General features: G+C 36.1%; 2 protein-coding genes across 2 annotated transcripts; both read right to left on the bottom strand.

Annotated features, from left to right (window-relative positions):
• Positions 1-1,464: 1,464 nt before the first annotated feature.
• Positions 1,465-2,393, bottom strand: LOC130848588 (olfactory receptor 4C6-like). Its single transcript, XM_057727036.1, is given in 2 exon segments — positions 1,465-1,787; positions 1,790-2,393. Coding segments are annotated over 2 exon segments (927 nt in total).
• An 11,512-nt stretch (positions 2,394-13,905) lies between these two features.
• Positions 13,906-14,832, bottom strand: LOC130849780 (olfactory receptor 140-like). Its single transcript, XM_057728938.1, has one exon. It carries the CDS (start codon positions 14,830-14,832, stop codon positions 13,906-13,908), a length of 927 nt encoding a protein of 308 aa, XP_057584921.1.
• Positions 14,833-22,614: the final 7,782 nt, after the last annotated feature.

The following is a 22,614-nucleotide window of genomic DNA, read 5'->3' as shown; positions in this document are numbered from 1 at the left end:
TCATTTTAATATATTGTCTCCTGAAATAGAAAGTCAGCTCCAGGACAAAAGTAAAATTTATTGCCTTAATCATCGCTGTGTACCCCAATTCCATGTGAGCATCTGAAGCTTCATACAAATTTAGCAAATATTCTTCAAAAAATGAATGTACCTCATAATTATTGAAAATAGTTGATAATAATTAATGTGAAATACCTATTGCATATACATGTTTTGTATTTAAAAATAAAAGTATTGTTTTATACATCATGCTTGTATGAAATACTATAACTGATATAGTAATTATTATCATATTCATAATATGTTTTTTAAAATAAGAAAATCATAAAAGAATATTAATTAGACAAAAGCCTTAGTCTTCCCATGTACCTAGTTTTGGTATACACAGTTTTGAAAAGCACCAGTGTCTCTCTAATGACACTGCAAGGTCTGGAAGAAAATAAATATCCTTTGGATCAAGAAACTCAACTCTAGGATTTAACAGCAATAATTGTTTTCCCCATAGCTAAAGAAAAATTTAGGTCTATAGCCTTGCTCTCTTCTCATAAAGGATATATAACTTCAGGATATAGACACCAGATTCTGAAGTATGTTGACATGACTGATTCTTATTATGCTTCCCTAAAGGAAGAAAAAATGTAGTGGAGAATTTTCATTGTGCTGTCTTCCATAGTAAATAATAAACTGATAACTTGAAATTGCACTTCCTTCCAAAAAGTTCCAAACAGGAAATTTGGCAGCATGAAAACCGGGAAAATTCTATCTCATAAAGAGTTTATTCTCCCCTATGTTTTATCCAATTTATGAATTTACAAATATAAAAAAAGCTGTTTCTTTGAGATATATTCACTCAATAATATTTATTGAGCACCTGCTAAATGACTGGCAGTTTTCTACCCTCAGCATGAATGAATAAACATAATCCCTGCCATTACAGGGATTACAATCTTGTGGGGAAAGCAGAGAAAATAAAAATCAAGAAATTTTTTAAAGTATAGCTTGTGATCATCGATATGAAGGATATAACCAGGTGGAGAGTTAGAGAATAATTGAGAGGAATGGCTGGAGAAAGTCATTAGGGAAAATTTGTCTAAGAAGGTAGGCTTTCATCTGAAAGTGGATAAAATGAGACAGAGCCAGACAAAAGAAATAGCCAGGAAAGAGAATTCCAGCAGTGAGCAGAATAAGAAAAACAAAAGCCCTGAACTGAGAAAGACTTGAGTTATGCAAAAGACAGGTTAAAAATGGAGGAAGAGGGCCAAAGAGACAGACCAACAACAGAGCCTTGAGAAAAGGGATGAAATATAAAATGTAATTGTGAGGTAGGCAGTAACCAGATTTTAGTATCTTAACTTGATTTGCACTCTTAACCAGATTTTCATTGTTGGCTACTGTGTCCAACAGAATAAATAGGGAGGTAAGCCCTCATTGTCCTTTAGGAAATATTTGCTCTTTACATGTAAGTTAAGGACCACACAAGGTCCTTTGTTTCATCCACAGTTTCCTCATAGCCTTTTTCACCTCTGTATTCCTGAAGGTGTAAATCAAGGGATTTAACATGGGTGCAACAATGGTAAAGGACACAGCCATTGCCTTGTCTATGGGGTAGGTGGCCACAGGCCTCACATACAAGAAAATACAAGGCACAAAGAACATGACAACCACAGTGAGGTGGGAGCCACAGGTGGAGAGAACTTTACGCCACCCTTCAGAGCTGCCGGACTTCAGGGAGCAGAGGATGGCCACATAGGAGGCGATGAGGGTAAGGAAGATGGCCACACACATCACCCACTGTTGAGGATGACTAAGAGGCCCAGCATGCAGGTGTCCATGCAGGCCAGTTTCAACAATGGAAACAAATCACACATAAAGTGATCAATGACATTAGGGCCACAGAAGCATATTTGGTATATGAAGACAAGTTGTATTGTTGCATGCATGGACCCCCCCAGCCAAGCTCCTCCCAGCAACAGGTAGCACACCTGAGGTCTCATGATGGTCAGATGGTGCAGGGGCTTACAGATGGCCATGTAATGGTCATAGGCCATCACAGTGAGAAGGATGATGCCCACACCACCAAAGAAGTGCTCAGCAAATAGCTGGGCCATGCAGCCTTTGAGGGAGATGGTAGTGCTCTCAGAGAGGGAGTCCACAATCATCTTGGGGGCAATGACAGAAGAGTAGGTGGCATCCATGAGGGAGAAGGAAGAAAGGAAAAAATACATAGGTGATCTCAGACGCTGACTTGTGACCACAGTTACCACAATGAGGAGGTTTCCCAAAACAGTGGATGCATACATGATTAGAAACACAGCAGAGAGTATTTTCTGCAGCTCTGGATTCTTTGTAATGCCCAAGAGAATGAATTCCATCATGTTGTTGGGATTCTCCATTTACTGTGGGCTCATGTAAGCTTATCTCTCTGAGCTGGAAAAGCTACAAAATAATGTTTTTAATTAGTAATTGTTGAGTGTGTTGGACATTGTTTATACTCTGTCTCACACTCTCCTGATCTACCGTTTTCTCTAGCCATTGCTACAACAACCAGCTTCTTAAAATTATATCCTGACAGCTTGATCCTGCTAATTCCCCCAACAACACCTTTTCTCACCACTGTATCTCTTACTTTCCTTCTTGACACTTGCTGTTTGAGTTACTTAGAAGACCCTGCTTCATCACTCACATATACTTGGTGATATGAAGAATTAACATACCTTAAGGAAACCCTGGGTCATTAGTGAATAGGAGCCAGTGGATAGATGGTTACCAGTTTAGCATAATCAAAGATTCACTTTCATTCCTTCCCCATTTCACTCTCCTCCATTCACTGCCTTCATTCTGTTTTCCAAAATGAACCACCTACACACAAGCCGTTCTCTCAGTGACTGCCTCTTAGGAAACTCAAGCTAGGAAGCTGACCTTCATTTATCACTAGACATACCTAATAACCAAGAACTTGGAACATTTTGTATAAATTCTCATTTATCCCATACATTTATTGAACACCTAGAATGTGCTAGTTGAAGAGCCTGCAAAGCTAATAGGTCATATCCCAAGGACTCTCCACTTTTTAAGAACTATATTCTTTCCATCTACATTTCTTCCTCTCACATTGGATTATTATTATGTACTGTGACTATTCAATGAATTCCTACTATGTTTCAGGCATTGGAGTCTCTTATAAGATATTTTCTTCATTTTAGAGAGAAGACAGTAGGCATAAAGGGGTAAAAAATTTACACCAAGTTGCCACAGCTAGTAAACTTTGCAAATCCAGGTTTTCCTGAATAAAAAACCAACACCAATAACAAGCTATATTGCTTCTCTAATGATAATATTGAGTGGGGATTTCAAACGCAGGTAATCTCATTTTGAAACAGAAGTTCTTAACTATCACACTATACCACTGAAGATGTGAACAGTGACCTCAACTGACTACATAAAATTGTTACTACGGTCAAATCATATGGTAAAAGAACTGCTTCACTGGCAAACTTCCCTTTGCTTGGGGCACTTAAGCAGAGGCTGTCACTTGGTGGGAATATATTAGAAACCCTTGCTTTAAATGGGGATGTAAACTACACATTCTCTAAGACTCCTCTAAACACCCAAAAATCAATTATTTGAACTATCCACTTTACTAAAAACAAGCAAACAAACAAACAACAACAACAACAAAACATACAGCTTCCAGGACACTCTTTTCAAACCTACAACATGGATTAACTCCAGACTCTCCCATCTTCAGCCCAAGAACTTCCAAAATTAGTTAATAGTCCTAATAAAGTAGAAGGGACACAATATTGCAAATCAGGATAATTGGGTTTTATTCCAGCTGTCCCTCCAAGTCCTGGGATATGCTGTTATATTGTTCACTACCCTGGACCTCAACCCCCTCATCCAGAGACTGAGACAGTTGTGGTTGATTAGTCAGAAAACTAGGAGTTCAAAGGAAATTTCTTGCAGAATCTTTCCCTCTCAAGCACAGCAGTTTGGCTTTTATCTTCATTAAATGTTTACATTTCCAAGTAAGATTTCCTTTGAGCCATCCTATGACTTAAACTATTTTAAAACAAAATAAACTAGAACAGATAACAGTGCCCCTTCTGTCTTAAAATCTATGAATTCATCACAAATCTCCATTGACTACTAATTCACATCTCAACTTCCCAGTCTAAGATCAAGCTCCTTCCCCTTGATAGTCAACCTCATCTTTTTCTATGATTCCCTCCCACTGCAATCAAGCCCATCTCTTACTGCCAGAACATACCTCAGTCTATTTTACACAGTGGGAAAGGTCATTGGGTCAAGGGTGAACAGACTTAACTCTCCACTGCACTCAGGCCACTTGCTGACTATATAACCTTCAAATCCTACAAAAATAAAATAATGCAATAGCAGAGAAAGTCAGTATTTGTCAAGTCGTTATTATTTGATGGTACTGTGCTAAGATCTTTAAGGCTGGCTTTTTAATTCTCACAATAACCATATGTGATAATCTTCTCCAGGTCGTCTAATGCAATGGGTAAGGCTTGGAGAAATTACATAACTTGCTAAAAGCCTTTTGGCATGTACGAGATTGAGTTCATAGCTCAGGTTACTAACTTGTATCCTCCTAACTCCTCAAAAACTATTATGCCTGCCTGACAACACTTCTGTGAGGATCAAAGGAAGTAACAGACATGAGAATGTTTGGAAAGCACAATCCAAACAGTCATCATGATTATTTTCCATTCCTACAAGCTCGTGACTTCCTGTTTTCTGTGCTTATGTCATCTGTTAAACAAATGCATTACCACTCTTCTTTCGGCCTCAGGTCATCTCAAAATCCCCTTCCCCTGTTATCCTGGATGTTTGTTACCTGCACCTGTGTAGGTTGCCCATCAGCAATAATTCAGTTATTTTATTAACAAAATTTTTAAATTTCATGTTGACTTTCCTTAAGTGGATGCTTAAGCATAGGTAATTTATTATTTTTCCACCAAATTTCTAATGTTATGCTGTCTACAGAATAGTCACTTAATTAAATTCAGGTAAATTCATGAAATTGAGTTCACCCAAAGGAACTGCATTGAACCATGGGGCACAGGCAAACTGGTGCCAGACCCTGCCTCCAGAAATACGAGAGTTATGTTCTGAAAGTCTGGCTGCTATTCCTCTGACAGTCAAGCTGAAGAATCTGTTTTACTTTCCTTCATCTTTACTAGTTTTATTCCTAGATATGCATTAGCCAAAACCAAGTGCTGCATCATACCTTGGACTTCCCAGCTCAGCATTCAATCACTGCCATCGGATCCTCTTTGGAGTACTGTCTCTTTCCAGTGTTCCTATGAAATACCATTGCTCAAAAGACTGCTCATATAAAACTAAACTGTACATATCATGTCTGATAGTGCAAGGAAGACAAAGCAGTGCCCGCTGCATAAAGAGGGAGACAATGAGCACTCCTGAAATAACACGTGTACAAAATACATTCCAGGCGGGGAAATTACAGTACAACCTGCAGACTTCAAAAAAGATGATATGAGCTAGTCCTTGACATAACAATTTAGACAATTCTAAATTTATAATTTAGAAAGTGAACAAGGGCAACACATGGGCAAGGCACAAAGAAAGAAGAGGAATACACAGTGTACATAGTCAAAATGTATGGACTTTGACATCAGAAAATCTGGGTTTTGTCATGGATCTTCCAGCATTGTAACTAACTTGAAGTTATGTACTCTCTCTAAATTTCATTTGCTTTTTTTCAGAGTTGTTGTATTAAACATATTAAGTTCCTAGCATTATGGTTTAAATTTTAATATTCAACTTATAAACAGTAACATGTAATTAAAATATTAAGTTGTAGTTTGAATGTTTGTTAAATAGTATAATGCCCTGGCATATACTATTATTTGTCTTATAAAACTTGGTCACATACACCCCTCCTAATCTCAGGTATGAGATGCCTTGAATAGAGGTACCTAGCTAGACTGGAGTTTCATTTGGGAATATGTAGTAAGGGCCATAATATAAAAGAAATGTATGTAAATTCTTGATTTTTCACATTACAGTTTGTTCATTCTTCTAAGTACCCATAATATGTCAGACAACTTCTCTGTGCCTCAGTTTTATTCACTGTAAAATGGGAAAGTAATATTACCTACCCAAAAGCATTGTTGTAAAAATTAAATGATTTTGTAAATGTTAAGGGCCTAGGTCAACATCCTTATTTCTTTTCCCAGCATGAGGAGAATGCTACTGATCACAAAATATTTTTTAAAAGTTCCCCTGCCTTTGGATCATATGCTTACACATGCAAATGTTAAATGCTCCATGGGCTGACAGGATATCAGCTTAACGCCTCCTCAGTACTTGGCAAGAGGTTAGTGTTTGAATTGACCTGAAAAATATGACAAAACTATTTTCTAAAACACAGTTCTAAACAAAAGTAGAAAATTTTAAACAAAAATAATTTATTAATATATTGTAAAATTAAAACATTGCCATTGGAAAATAGTTTATATGGATAGAGTGATAGAAACTTTAAAGTCAAAAGATCTCTCCCAACCATAAGTCACTCATTGAGCCTCTACTAACTGTTTAGTGCCTGCTCTTCAGATGTGCCTTTGTGTGTAGGTATGTGTACAGTCACTTATGTTTTTTACTCTATATAAAAGTACAAAAATATAATAATACACGTGAAATTCTAATTACCATTTCTGTGGGCACTCTGTCAGTATTTGTGAATTTTCCTTCATTTAATTGCTACATATTATTCCATTTTATGGTTACAACATAAATCTTTTAATCACTCCATTTGTGCTTGAAATTTATTTCATTTCTAATATTCTGTGTCACATATAGGGTCTTGGGACTTCCTAGGTGGTGCAGTGATTAAGAATCTGCCTGCCAATGCAGGGGACACGGGTTAGATCCCTGCCCCAGGAAGATACCACATGCGGAGGAGCAACTAAGCCTGGGGGCCACAATTATTGAGCCTGTGCTCTAGAGCCTGTGAGCCACAACTATTGAGTCCATATGCTGCAACTACTGAAGCCCGTGTGCCCAGGACCTGTGCTCCACAACAAGAGAAGCCACCATAATGAGGAGCTTGCGGACCATGATGAAGAGTAGCCCCCACTCACCGCAACTAGAGAAAGCCCGTGTGCAACAATGAAGACCCAACACAGCCAATAAATAAATAAATAAATAAATAAATAAATAAATAAATAAATAAAATGTATTAACAAAATATGGAGTCTTAATGAACATCATTTACAAAAATCTTTAAATACTGGTTTGGATATTTCTGTTGGAAAAATCTGCCCTCACCAAGTCAAAAATATGCATGTGTTTAAGTTTGATAGACTCTGTAACATTCAACTCTCAAAGTTCCAAAGCAACTTTTATTGCTGTAAATAGTATATTAAAGAGTAATCTTCCCCACAGCCTTACCAATAATAAATATTACAATTATTAAATGAGTATATTTATAACCAAGCAAAAGGTGAAAAATAATCTCATTTTAATTTGGATTCATTCAATCATTAATTCATAGAATTCCAATGATGACATAAACAATAAATGTATAATGGGTCTTCAGCTAAAGTTAAATTAAATACCATGTAATGTTTACATAGAAGCATATAGTCTATACACATGTCCAAACCAAACTAATAATAATACATCATTCTGTAGTACTATGTGCCAGACGTTTTGCTAACACTTTACAGATGTTTTCTCATATAATCCTCATATCTAGCTATGATGAGACACATTTTACAGCTGAGATAAAGCAAAATAATTAATTTGCTTAAGACTATACAGTTAGTAATTAATAAACCCTGGATGTGAATCCAAGAAGACCATGTTACAGTTGATATGTGTTTTTGTGTCTAAATGGCTTATGGAGCTAGATGATTTATTCAATAAAATCCTGGCTATAGAAAGGTGATATCACATTTAGGGAGAGTCTCTGAATTGTCATTTTCTAGGAGCAGCAGTGCCCTGTGTTCCTCAGAAGACTGTGGCCTGAACACAGGCATCATCAACAGACTGTGTCTAATGGGCTTTAAAGGATTATTTCTATCGGTAAGTCTTCTTAACTTTTCCTTTAAAGATGAGTGAACATGGAATTACCTGCATTAGCACTTTTTTAGGATGGAAAGTACTATACCGTTGTATATACAAAGATCATTGCTTCCTCAGAGTGCTTCCAGAGGGGAGGGGCTTAATCCCTGAACAACCTTCCTGGGTTTCACCACCCCATCCCTGAGCACACCATCAGCATCACCCTCAGCACCCTGTGGGCAGAGCTGCTCACAAATAAATGTGAGCATTTTTAAATAGAGAGATATATTGGAAATCCAAATTTTTAGCCTCACTGAATAATTAGAATCAACTGATTAAAACAGAATGAAAATCATGGAATAAAGTCTCAAAGGTGATTAGTAGAAAAATAAAGTTAAAGGAAGTTGGTACAAGAGCAAAGCAGAAATATATCTATGTATATTATATATGTATACATATATCTGTAAGTATATTTCACACACACACACACACACACAGAAAATGGCATATGAAAAAAGGGAAACATAAAATCTGTCTTCAAGTATCCTATACATTTCAGCTATTCTCATCCCTCCCTTTTCTAAGACATATCCCTGACACATACATAAACACCCTATTTTATTTGATAATTTCATGATCTGGATAGAAACCAAAAGGTAGACACTTAAATTTTGATAACTTGCAAAAAAAGAGATTACAGTAAATTAAGCTAAAAATTGTTGATAGCTCAAGGCTATTCATTCTGAGGTTACAATTAGTTTATACAGACAAAACAGGTGAACAACTAACACATTTTAAACATAATTGTGTTTGCATGTAAGTGATTAAATTATGTCAAATATTTCCAAATAGTACTTCAAATTAATACAAATTAATAACAAGCTGTTAAAATCACTTTCAAAACTCAGTCCCATGCCATCATGTGATCTCTAAAACCCAGTTACCTGATGGTCCCCATAAGTAGAAGGCAGAGATTGTACAGGTAAATTTTCTAGGATCATGTCAGGGTGACTGTATTTCTGGCTTCATCCAGGATGTAGTTATGAGAACTTTCCTCTACAAAAGCACTAGGAATCATGACACATTAGTTTCAACTTATCAAATCCAAGCATAGAGGCAAGGAAGTCAGGACCACCCTGGGAGCAAATCATCCAGTCACTTAATGTGGGATTATTTTGATAGCACCAGCATTTCTAAGGATTTTAAAGAAAGATTCAAAACAGATGGTCTAAGTGTCCAGGGATTTATGTAAGAAACAACCCTTGCAGATGTCAAAGGAATTCATATTTCATCTAAATAGGAAAGGTTGCCAAAAAAGGCAGCCAGATATGCTGTTTAGAAAATCAATCATGGAACTGTGCCTGTCATTTACCTGTATTTGAGTTTAATTTGTACAAAGCTTCCATTTCACATCTTAGAGGAAACATCATTTCTAAGTTGTTCTCCTTTGGGCAATAGACTGGGCTAAAAGAGGGCAGAATGCCATTTTCAAATGGCACAGGATTCCAAAATGAGTAGATTTGCATCATTTCAACTGGATCCCTTTGAGGCTGTGTCTCTACTGATCGAGGCACTAATCAGTATACCAGTGAATTCCCATCCAACCCTGTAATAATTCACTTTTCCCAGGAGCAGAGCGTCACTGAAGTCAGGTCAAGCTGATGCTCCACAAACACAAAACCAGCTCATGGTATTAACCATTTGTTTATTTGTTCTATAACTAAGCTGTCTTCTTCAGTAGAAGAATGGCCACACAATGATTCATCTGCCTGATAATATAGATGAGGAGAAGTCAATAGGACTTGCTCTTGGCCACCAAGCTAGTACCAGGACTGAAGTTTTCTACAGACTAATTTGGTGCTCTCTACATCTTTTAAGACTGTTACTAAAATCATATCACATCTAATTAAAGGACAGTTGCCTTTATCAAGGATTTGAAATGGGTCCTCAGCCAAAAAAAATAAAGACTATATTCTTTCTCACTCAGTATCAGTTAGTATTCTCAAATGACATGCTTTCAATTTAGAAATATTTGGAGTCATAGCCTTCATTCTTTTTTCAACCTTCAATAGTTAAAAATATCAATATCCTACATATACAACACATTTCACAGATTACAACTGATTCATTAACATAGTTGACCACATGCTCTGGGAAGTCTTCTGAGAAGGAAGAGCATCTCAGTCTTACTGAATATGATCCTCACAGGTGATGGGGCAGCGTCTGTGCTTGGATGACCTTTACTAACACTCTAAAGTTACTCCATTATCTTACCTAATCATTTACATATGAGCTAAGGCAGTGTTCCTCAATCTTTATTTTTTTGTTTTTTACTGTTGCCCCAAAGGGTACTTTCTGAGACATTCTGTTTCCTTAATCACCCCTTTAAATTATGAATACCACCAATATACTACCTATTTATGTGCTTTATGTATATTCATGCTTTATATAAAAACTTTAAGATATTTCATTCTCCAAGAAGCCATTTTTACATACTTGGGGGAGATACTGTCCCCATGACACGTGCATGTCTTAGAGGAACCTACTTGTTTTTAAAAAAGGAGAGGATAATTTGGTTGTTTAAACTTGGCTTTAACTATAATTCTAGTTCAAGCAACCACACAAATCTATGTACAATTCTTCTTGCCAGCATCACCTTCTTATAAAATGTTTTTCATCAGACCCATTACTAACAAAATTATATTTTTCATTTATTTATTTACTTTATTATCCATCTACTCCCCACTGGAATTTAAGTCCCACACAAACACAACCCTTTAGTATTATTTAATATTGTATACCTGGCTCCCATAACTTTCTGGCCCGCTGTATGCACTGAATGGTATTTTTTGGATAAATTAAAAAAGTCAAAATTACTTAAACTGAATTGACCCTTGAGCCATTTTTTAGGAATAGATGTTAACACTATGAGATAGCAATGGGAAAAGCCCTAAGGAAATAGCACCTATTCAGCTCAAGGTGCTACCCTCATGCCCAAAGAGAGTATTAATCTCCTCAATGATTGAGCTGCTTATTTTTCCTCCAAATATCTCTTTCATCTAAGTGCCATTCTCTTTGAAATTCAGCCATTTGGATTTAATTTCTTGAACCCATTACATTTTGCAAGTAGCCTGAGAAGTGGAGGTCAAGGGAGAACTAAAGGGAAGAATGGCCCCCTCCTTAAAAAAAAAAAAAAAAAAAAAAAAAAAAATGGAAGAATGCCTCAATGACAGTCTTCACAATTTGGGCACCAATCAGATCTGTGTGTTGGTATTTTCACATCATGCTAGGAAAAAATATTGTGAAGTGGGAAGAGTAGAAGAAGCAGAGTTTCAAACACTTGGTACTGCTGTTTAATTTCATTGTCATTTACTTCTTGTATAAAATGGAGTGAAAACATATGTAATAACACATGTTGCTACATTAAAAGAGTTAAAATATGTACAGAACCTTTCAAAATATTTGCCTCATAGTTGGCCTCCAACAATAGTGAGCTCACTTCCTTAACTTAATGCCTGATATTTTCAGTGAGTTAAAATTCTGAATTAAACCAAAATATTCTTAAAAACAGATCCAAACATTATTTACCTCATTAATTTTCAGGAGAGGAATATCTCTTTATATGTTTTTTTAATAGTTAATTTTATCTTTTATTGTTTTTTTATTTTTTTTCTTTAAAGAGGTAATTAAGTTTATTTTTTCCATTTACTTTTTCTTTAAGAACTTTTATTGATACAACTGACATACAATAAACTGCATATATTTAAAGTGTACAATTTGATATTTTTTTTTCTTATTAGTAATGGATATATGGCAATCCCAGTCTCCCAATTCATACCCTCCCAACCCCATTCTGATTTTCCCGCTTGGTGTCCATATGTTTGTTTTCTACATCTGTGTCTCTATCTCTGCCTTGCAAACCAGTTAATTTGTACCATTTTTCTATAGTCTGTGTATTCTTTATATGTATTTTTAAGAATCAGAAAAAATCAGATGTCTGCTGATCCTCATGAGATTTTTGATGATGAGTGCAACAAAACATCTAAAACAACCCTTGAAATTACTTACAAACCAGCAAAATTCCACCCACTGAGGTCAATATTTCCTTTTTCAGCTCTTACACCTTCCAGGTTTGCTGCTGACACTAAGTCCTTGGTATAGCTCCTTTGGCCTTATTTTCCTCTTCAAATTGTCCATTTGGACTTAGAGTAGAAAAAACATCTACTCAATACTTTTCCTATCCCTACCCCTGGATTACTCTCAACTCCTACCTAACTCACATAAGGTAAAATGAACCATATATTATTTAGTCTAGATTCTGTTGCAATGTTTAATGCTCACCATCAACTGCAAACTTGACCATTTTTAATAGATTAAGCACTACTTATATTAACTTCCAAGCCTAGACTTTGTGGAAAAAGCTTCTATTTCTTATGAAATTGAGACACCATGCATAAGCTAGTAAACAGTCACTCTAAAGAACAGGTGTACAATGCTCTAGCATAAAATCATGTGGCGGAGTATGGAAGAAATGGCTCCAGATAACCATTGAGTCTGAGAAAGGGACATTTTTTTGAAGTAACACAAGTTGGAGTGTTATTATAATCAGAGAAGCTTTGGCTTATAAAGAATAATGTAATAATGTAGAACCACCTGGTATTTTTCATCTGACTAGAGTTGCATTACAGATATCACCAGCTTTCCTAAAGTTTGTGTTATGCAAACTTTTGTAAAATTTGCTTTCACAAAAGACCAGCATTAGTAGAGTAATGGCTTTTTTTTTTTCATAAGAGCAAGAGTACTCTTCAGATTTATTTCATTTAGTGGAAACAGGTCCAGATGTAGGTCTTTCACAAAAGCAAGGTGCTGCGATGCCGACTTTCAGAAAGCAGGGAAATCTTGTATTGCTGAAATATATTGCTACACATGAGACAAGGCAACAGCAAATTTGACATGATCTTCCTGAAAGATGAAGTGAATCATGAAGACTGGATACATTTCTTATCTATAGTCATAAATGTACCAAAGGCCATTGTGTTTTATTTGAAAGAAAGTAGGGTTGAGATTTGGAAGACCTGAATTCAAATTTTATAGCTAAAACTCTTAGATATGCCTTTTTGTTGAGATGTGATAAAATAATGTTTATCCTTTTCATTTTAAAAAACTCCTCGAGTCTTGGTAAGAAAAAAGGAAAAAAAATCCTTCATATTCAAGAAAAATTGTGTCATAAGATACTTAAGAATATGAGACTAAATTAAGAGTAATTTTAACATTTCTGGCTTATTTTTTGTGTGTCACAACAAGAATTAGAGATAGGTTGTCAATTATTCCTTCCTCCTTTTGTGGTATTTCTCTTTTTGCTTTTGTAAATTCACAGTGCCAAAAAAAAAAAAATTTCAGCAGTAATTCTTTCATTCCCCAACTATGCCTTCCCTGTATATCTAAGAATTTCTATCATGTGTTTTGCTTTATAAGCTAAGCAAAAATAAAAGAAGTTCCAAAATCAGGGTTCTAGGGAAAAGCCAATTTCATCCAAGTAACATATATATGAAGTATTTAGTAAAATAGAAATACATACTCTACAATCATCTGACTATGGATTTATAGGTGATTTTCCCACTGGATATCCTGAATCTATGCACATGAATGTTGAAGCCTTGGTAAAGTACATTAAAAGTTATCAAAAGCACCTAGCAAAGGACCTATCCATTAAGTACTCAACAAATATTGGTTTCTGAGCTTTTTTTTAATGTCAATGATTTGCAAAATTTGTTAATCTTCTTTCTTATTTTACAATACATGTAACCCTCCCTATGTGTGTGTCATCATTTTCTTGGCACCGTGAACAGCCTAAGTTACTCTCCACTTCAACAAAATACTCATGGCATTTTTTACCTCTGTGCTTCTCACTGTGTAAATAATAGGGTTTAACATGGGAGTGAGGACTGCAAAGAACATGGCCACCAACTTGTCCACAGGGTAATTGGTCACAGGACGCATGTAGGTGAATATACAAGGACCAAAAAAGAGCACCACTACTGTAAAGTGGGAGCCACATGTAGAGAGGGCTTTGCATCGTCCTTCAGAGCCATAGGATTTCAGGGAGCTCAGGATGACTGTGTAGGAGATGAGTAGCATGAAAAAAATAAGCAAGCACATGGCCCCACTGTTGGCTGCCACCACCATACCAAGCCGATAGGTATCACCACAGGCAAGTTCCAACAGTGGAAAGAGATCGCACATGAAGTGGTCAATGACATTGGGACCACAGAAGGTCAAGTTGACCATGAAAAGTATCTGCACAGTGGCATGTAGGATCCCCCCGATCCAGACCACCACCACCAGGAGCTGGCAGAGCCCCTGTCGCATAATGGTCGTGTAGTGCAGAGGCTTGCAAATGGCCACATAGCGGTCATAGGCCATGACAATGAGGAGGATGATCTCTGATCCTCCCAGGAAGTGTTCCACAAAAAGCTGAGTCAGGCAGCCACCCCGGGAGATGGTTCTCCTCTGGTATAGGAGATCAATGATCATTTTGGGTGTGGTGACAGAGGTGTAGGAGGCATCTATGAAGGCCAAGAAATTAAGAAAGAAGTACATGGGAGCAGAAAGTGTGGGGCTGAGGGAGATGGTAGTGACAATGAGCAGGTTGGCCAGCAAAGTAAATAAGAAAATGAACAGAAAGACAATGAAGAGTATTTTCTGCAAGTGTGGATTCTGTGTGAGTCCCAAGAGAACAAATTCAGTCACATTGTTGGGGGTTCTGTGTACATCCATTTAGGATGTAGTACCTTTCTGGGGTCTGAATTACCTACAAAGGAATAAAGAATGATATTTGTTAATCATGAAAGGATTGTGGTCTGAATTTCTTAGAACAAAAACAGAGAAATCACTTTAACTTTGGAGCATGTCCTTGGTACTTTTGCCCCAGTACTTGTTTCAATTATTTCCTATTTTCTCCATGATGCTTTCCATCTCTTCAGACATCAAGTACCTGTCATGTGTACAACACCTACAGGGGAACATTTGATGTGTAATTTACTGAGAAAACACTGGGTATCTACATGAGATCTGTATTATTTTCCTGGTTCCAACTCCATGTGATTCTGTTAAGTCATCTCAGTGTCCCTTGATTCCGAGCTCTCCTCTGTGTGTGTGAGGATACAAATTGTAACTCTCCGATGTAGCTTGTAACCTGAGAGGTGCCCCTAAGAGGTAAGGGTTATTCCCTCTTTCATGATAATTTACATTTGAACCCTCAACTCTAAGTGTGGACAGAAAGACACCATCAATAAATATCCATTATAATCAAGCAATTTAGGGAAATGTATGTAAGTCCTTGGCTGAACACTCTTCCTTTTAACTACCAGAACACATATGCTATTCAAGTCTGTTCATTCACTGTGCTCCTACCATTGTGCCTGGCATGATGTCTGCAGTGTGTGAAACCTATTAGATGATGAGTAAATGCTTGGGGAATTGCCATTCTCCATGGATAATAATATGCCTGCTTCCCCAGAACATTAACCTAGGAGGAATTCAATGCTCTTGTCCTCCAGCTCTATTTATCATTACTCTTTATGAGAAACATAAATAAAGCTTTGCAAGGAAGCGGCATTCCAGATTAATAATTTCTGACACATTTTATAGGGTAAGTATGAAAATATTAATAGCCTCTAGGAAAGATTGTATTACTGGGTCATTTTATTTTCAGGATAATTACAATAATTGTTAATTAATATTTTTCATTCTTCAAAATTCTGTTCCACAAACAATTTAACAGTCATATTCAGTAAATTTATAGCTTCACTAGACTTGAGCAAAAAAGAACTATTTCATAGTATTCAATAGGATAGGATCTATCAAGTAAAGAAAATCCTTATTCTCAAAGTTTTTAAGATAGAAATTTAATGTGACAAATAGAAAGAAATACTCTTCTCGACAAGTTAAAGTACTATACATATATGCATATATACACAAGGACATATAAAATCTGTTACTATAAGTACTTATCACAAGTTGATTCATTCAACAAATATTTATTGGACACTGACTGTATATATTAATGTATGTGTGTTCACATAAAGTCATAAAAAGTGTCCCTGTTAAATGCCTTTACTGTTAAATGCCTTTAGTAATCCCTTCCCTGACATGTCATTACCAAACAGCAGCAAGACATCCATCCATGATATGAATGACCTTCCCACACCTTTATGTTTTTGCTACATGCCTTCTTCTCCCATCTTCCCGTACCTTCCATATTCCATCATTCTTGGTGACAGGATACTGCATTACTAATACAGTGAGGAAAGCTGAGGACATAAATTTCCCAAAGAAAAAACATAAATACAATAAAATGTATTCTGCAAAAAACTATTCTTTAAAAAATGTGAATAAAGAGCTTTATTTTTAAATTATCCAAGATGAAAATTCTATACATGTGTGGAAACAAAGAGCAGTAGCTCCATTGCATGCCCATCTTCTGAGGTGGACTCTCCCAACAGAGCAGAAAAAGTACAGTGTACATAAAGTAAAAATTAGACATAATTAATAAAACAGACATAACTATGAAAAAATAGAAAGTGCTTTGTCTCTTTTCTTTGAATCCACAGTACTCTTTCTAGGAATAAACCCTAAAGAAAAATATATTTTAAAAAGTCATATGTTCAAATATGTTCAACACAATTATTAAGAGCTGTGGAAAATTTAGAAACTATACAGAATGCTCAACATTGGAGAAGTGGATAACTAAAATATAGTGCATCTCTTTGAATAACCTGTAGCTCTAACAGAGGTGTTAAAACATATATATACTACCAACTGTAAAAGAGATAGCTAGTGGGAAGTTGCTGTATAACAAAGAGAGATCAACTCGATGATGGGTGATGTCTTAGAGAGTCAGGACGAGGAGGGTGGGGGCGAGTCATGGGAGGGAGGGAATACGGAGATATGTGTATAAATACAGCTGATTCACTTTGGTGTACCTCATAAGCTGGTACAAGAGTATAAAGCTATTATAGTCCAATCAAGAGCTTAGAAATAAAAAATAATAAAATATGCAAAGCATAAAAAAGTATATTAATACAAAAATGTATGTAAGATATTTTTACTTCTTACTTGGTAGTACTGGGCTTCCTAGGTGGCGCTGTGGTTAAGAATCTGCCTGCCAATCGAGGGGACACGGGTTCGATCCCTCCTCCCGGAAGATCCCATATGCCAAGGAGCAACTAAGCCCATGTGCCATGACAATTGAGCCTGCACTTTAGAGCATGTGAGCCACAACTATTGAGCCCATGTGCTGCAACTAGTGAAGTCCATGTGCCTAAAGCCTGTACTCCACAACAAGAGAAGCCATGGAAATGAGCAGCCCATGCACCACAACAAAGAGTAGCCTCTACATATTGCAACTAAAGAAAGTCCGCACACAGCAAAAAAGACCCAACATAGACAATTAAAAATAAATAAATAAAATAAATAAATAAATAAATAAATAAATAAATAAATTGGTAGTACTGTAGTTGAATCTATTTTTCTTGATGCTTGATGTGCTGAAAGAGATTTAAATCTTAGATTGGTGGGGGTGAGAGGTGTTTAAGTGATTTGTAAGATCCATTTAAACCTGATATTATATGATTATATAATTTCCTGGAAAAAAAATCTCACCTATGAATGTGTCTGACATAGCTCCATGGCCAGAGCCCCCAGCAGCTGTTAGTTCACCAAGAAAGAAGTAAGGTTGTAAGATTAAAAATACCGACTAGCCCAACCACAATATACGTCTTTGTTGAGATATTGAATATAAATGGTATCTTTGGATAAGACCTTTCTCTTGAGCCTTAAAAGTACTACCACACAATCTGTTTGTCAGCAAAGTCTATGAAGTCACTTAGCTAAGGCTAATTAGACCTCTGGGGTATTTCACCATCATTAGCAGATCTTGCCAACAGCCCAATTATCTCAAGTAAGGTAAGTGAACATCAGAGGAGAACTTTCATAGCCCTCATCTTTAACTTTGAACTTCATCCTCAAGTCTACAAGAAAACAAAACACCATGGCAAGAGAAAAAAAAAAAAAAGTTGACCACTTAGAACTTAGATATTTGTTAGTGAGCTTAAATATGGAGTCTGAATACATATTATTGTATAGAAAAAACAGTTCGGTAAATATCCCACTTTTAAATTTTATTATGATATTTTATTTTAAACTCTACCATTGATCTACCCATTCATGGCAAACATAAGTTTTAAATATTGTTTTCAGATGTACATTAAGTGATAATTATGAACCCTATTATAACATTGGCACTTTACAGCAGGTAAAGTCCACAGTTCTTCTTCAAAGTAGTTATTTCCTGTGCTGATTCTGGAGTTAGAGTACCATGATAGTGATGAAAATAATTTCATTTTCAGTTATACCCAGAGATGGTAAAATACATTTATTTTAGTTATTTAAATTTAATCTCATAAAATCCAAATGGAATAGAAAAAAATAAGCATCAATATTCACAATTTATAAGAAGGAAGTATAAGACAAGGAGCCAGAATGCCATTTGCCAAGGGAAAATGAGAAGCCAGGCTACTAAATCCTGAGCAAGGATCCTATCTCAAATTATTCTTTTACAACTAAAGTGGCATGACACACATTTATGCTGCCACCGACTGTAAGGCTCATTACAATTATCTACTAAAAGAAATACAATCCAATATTTGAAATTATTTTTAAATAAAATTAATTCAATTCAATTTGTGAATATTCCCATATAGAACCACACTCATTCACCCATGTTCAAATATGCTTTCTTTAATAAGAAGAAAATTAAATTGTACATAACTCTGGGTTGGCTACAGAGAATGCGGTCACTGTGACCAGCTTGTGTCATGGAGGAAAAGAGTTTCAGAAAACTGAAACCACATTACCAAACCTAGCTTGACTAGACATTTCAATTTGTAGTGCTCTAATAATATTTGTGATGGCAGATGACATGCTATTGAATGAGGATGTGAAACTACCTAAAGAACTATAAGGAATATAGATTTTGCTGAAGTGTCATCAAGAAAATATTTTCAACTTATCTTTCAACTCTGGAATGAAAGCCAGCGTCAGATCAGAGAGTTAGCATGTACTGACAAAGTCATCGTTCCCAACTTCATAAAAAATTGACATCCATTCACTATGGCCCATTGAGTGATGACCCAGCCTCTACTTAAATAGCAACAGTGCTGTGTAGAGATTGCTGTAGAACCCCAACACCTGTCTCGTCCAGCTCCCCAAGCCCTAGAGTAGTGTGAAATAGACATAGAGCAGAGTTAGGTATAAATCAGTGAAGGTTTCCACAGAAATAATTTTTCAAAAGAGGATTTCCTGAAGTCCAGGAAGGTCATTTCCAGAATACAAATTCAAAGACACATTGTTTTAAATCCCTGGAGAGACAGCAACACACATTCTAAAACTTGAAATGTGAACCAGAAAGAAAGCAGAAGAAATTTATATATGGATCATATCACAGTTAATCAGAAACTATCAAGGTATGGTATGACCTTTCATGGTTCAAGGACTAATTTCACAAAAACCAGGTTCTTGCCAAATTGTTCTTACTGCAGCTTCACACATTTCAATAGGTAGAGGAACATATTCTCAAGACAACAAAGCACACAAGAGCAGAGCTCATGTTGTCTTAGTCCAATTCAAAGACACTTTATCCCAGGAGGACATCTCCTAAGTTGTCTACCAGAAATAGAAACGCTTTGGGATGTGAGCTGTGGTCTCATAACTCTTTCAATTTTACTTCTAATTGAAGTAGAAGCAAATATAATAATATTTACAGCACTAAACACATTGGATTGGGCAGAATCATAGAACTTGGAAACATCTTCCAAATTATAAGTAAACTACTTGTAGAAATAGTAAAATCTCTTTACGGTTATGGAATAAGATGATGACACAGTGAAAAATAAAACCCATGTGTCCTGATCCTGAAGCTAGGATTCCTACTCTCCACCACGTTTTCATAACCATAATACACTTGCTAAATACTGTTACATCATGGAGTCCATTGATTTCTACAATGAAGCATATGGAACCCATGAAGTGGGAAGCTGGATCTTTCCATTAAAATAGGAAGCTATAAACACATCCATGACATACATACACAATTGTATTTTGGTAACAGACTTCAATTTTAAAAAGAGACAAAATTAATCCAGAGCAAAGTCTTATAAGTTAGATAAGGTGTTTAGCTGGGAAATACTTTCTTTGGTCAATAATGAAGTAATTCCTGGTTTTATATATATCCCTTATAAATGATCTCCTAAAGTAGTTTTCAAAGAAGATTCCAGATTAAAGGAACTAAGTGTAAAGGTAATTTTCTAATACTAAAATTGTTTTATGAATATAGTTTACTGTGTGCATTTAATTGCTACTAATGAATATTAACCTAATAAAGTGTCACCTCTCCTGGCATGTAATCAAAAAATATTTTTTTAGATTCCAAACCATAATCAAATACCAGCCACAAGGAATTCTGTGTAATGAGAAATAACAGGATATGGAGTAAGAATATTTGGGCTCAAAGCTACCTTACATGATCTAATTATTTAATCCTTCTGAACCTCCTTTTTTTTTTCTGTAAAATAAAAACACTAGATTTTAATTTTACAATGTTGCTGTGACCATGTGAGAACAGTTTAAAATTTTCACATTAGTTTAAATGCAATACAATTAAATTTTATGATCCCTAACAACTTTTACCCAACAGGAAAAGAAACCCAATATAATTTTAAATATTAGGTATATCAGTTGTTTGCCAAGAAAGTATAGGCAAGTATTTTCTTTCTATATTATCCTCCATGCCACCCTAGATACCAGTAGGCTGTACAGTTTTCTGAGCGTGAATTGTTTATATGCATAGGCACATTATGTGACTATGTAATTAGGATATTTTTTCAATTCACTGCAAAACAGAAGCTGTTCTGATGAAATTCTACCTATTTTCTTATATCCTTTGAAATGGTTGAAATACTATCAGATTGGGATTTAGAAGAATGAAGATCTGAATACTAGTTCTGTCTCTGATATTAACTTTTTTAAGCTTCATATTTATTTATCTGTCTATGAGGAACAACTATAATAATGCCTACCTTGTGCAGGTGTATAGCTGTCAGGGAGAGGTACTGGAAGAGCTTTTTAGTAATGACATATGAAAATGTAAAGATCATGATAGAAATAAAATCTTCATATTGGCTCATTTACTATCTGAAATTGCATCCCATTTAATAAAATTCTATTGGCATTTTTGACCTCTGAACTCCTTACTATGAAGATAACAGGGTATAAAGTGGGAGTAACAAGAGTATAGAATAACTGCTATGGCTTTATCTATGGGAAAAGTAACTACATGAAAATACAGGGCACAAAGGACAAAACAACAACTGTGATGGCGTAGCTTTAGGTAGACAGGGCTTTTGTCCTCCCTGCACAGCTGTGACTCCTCAAGAAGCATAGGATGACCACACAGGATATCAACAACATTACAAAAGTGATCACAGGAATTCGCCCACCATCAGCAGCTACTAAGAGACCAGCAAGGAGAATGTCAACACAGGCAAGTTGATCAGGGGGAAGATGTCACACACAAAGTGATCCATGATGTCAGGGCCACAAAATGAGAGCAAGAAAGTGACTAGCATTTGTCCAATTGAGTGGAGAAAACCCACTGCCCAACACACCCCCACCAGGAGGCAACATACACAGTGGTTCATGATGGCCTCACGGTGCAGAGGTCTGCAGATGGACACGTAGTGGTCACAGGCCATGACCAAAATGAGGACAATCTCTGAAGCTCCCAAAAAATGTTCAATAAAGAGATGTGTTATGCGGCCCCTGAAGAAGACAGCTTTTGAATCAGAAAGCAAACCATCTAGCACTTTAGGGATTATGGAAGAGGAATAGCAGGCAGCCATCAAGGACAAGAAGGCCAGGAAGAAATACATTGGGGAGTCCAAAGTTTGACTGCAGATTATAGTCACCACAGTGAGCAGGTTGTCCATGAAAGTGACAATGTAGGTGAAAAGTAACACCAAAAATAGAATTATCTGCATCTGAGGAACCTAAGTCCCATTAGAATCAATTCAGTCACGTTCTTTCTTTCTTCCATTTCAATGTTGATGATGCATTCAGAAGTGGAGAATTAACTTGTAAAGACAGTATTTTCAATAACAAGGTGATGAGAAATTTATACTTTGGGCTATCAGGTGAATCCAAAGCATTTTAATAATAGAAGCTACTTTTTCCATGGTGTGCAAGAGGAGAAGAAACATGCAACATTTTCTATTTTATAGAAAAAGTGAACTTTTGATGTTAATTCAGCTTATTACAAGGATGCTCAAATCCTTCAGCACCTCTGACAATTGGTCCCAGGCACTTTGCTGGAGAACATCCAGGCACAGGGAGCTGCCCAGTATCCAAAACACTTCAGTAATTTAGAAATTGTAATGTCAGCTCATGGATACACAATTGGACAACATAGAGAGTTAAGAGATAGAATAAGAGACATATAGAATT

Source organism: Hippopotamus amphibius, chromosome 3 (assembly GCF_030028045.1).
Source record: "Hippopotamus amphibius kiboko isolate mHipAmp2 chromosome 3, mHipAmp2.hap2, whole genome shotgun sequence".
NCBI lineage: Eukaryota > Metazoa > Chordata > Mammalia > Artiodactyla > Hippopotamidae > Hippopotamus > Hippopotamus amphibius.
The sequence above is the reverse complement of the archived record's forward strand: the minus strand, read 5'-3'. Positions and strand labels throughout refer to the sequence as shown.

Excerpts from the sequence above, each read along its gene's own strand:
- LOC130849780 (XM_057728938.1), bottom strand. The coding sequence starts at position 14,832 with ATGGATGTACACAGAACCCCCAACAATGTGACTGAATTTGTTCTCTTG.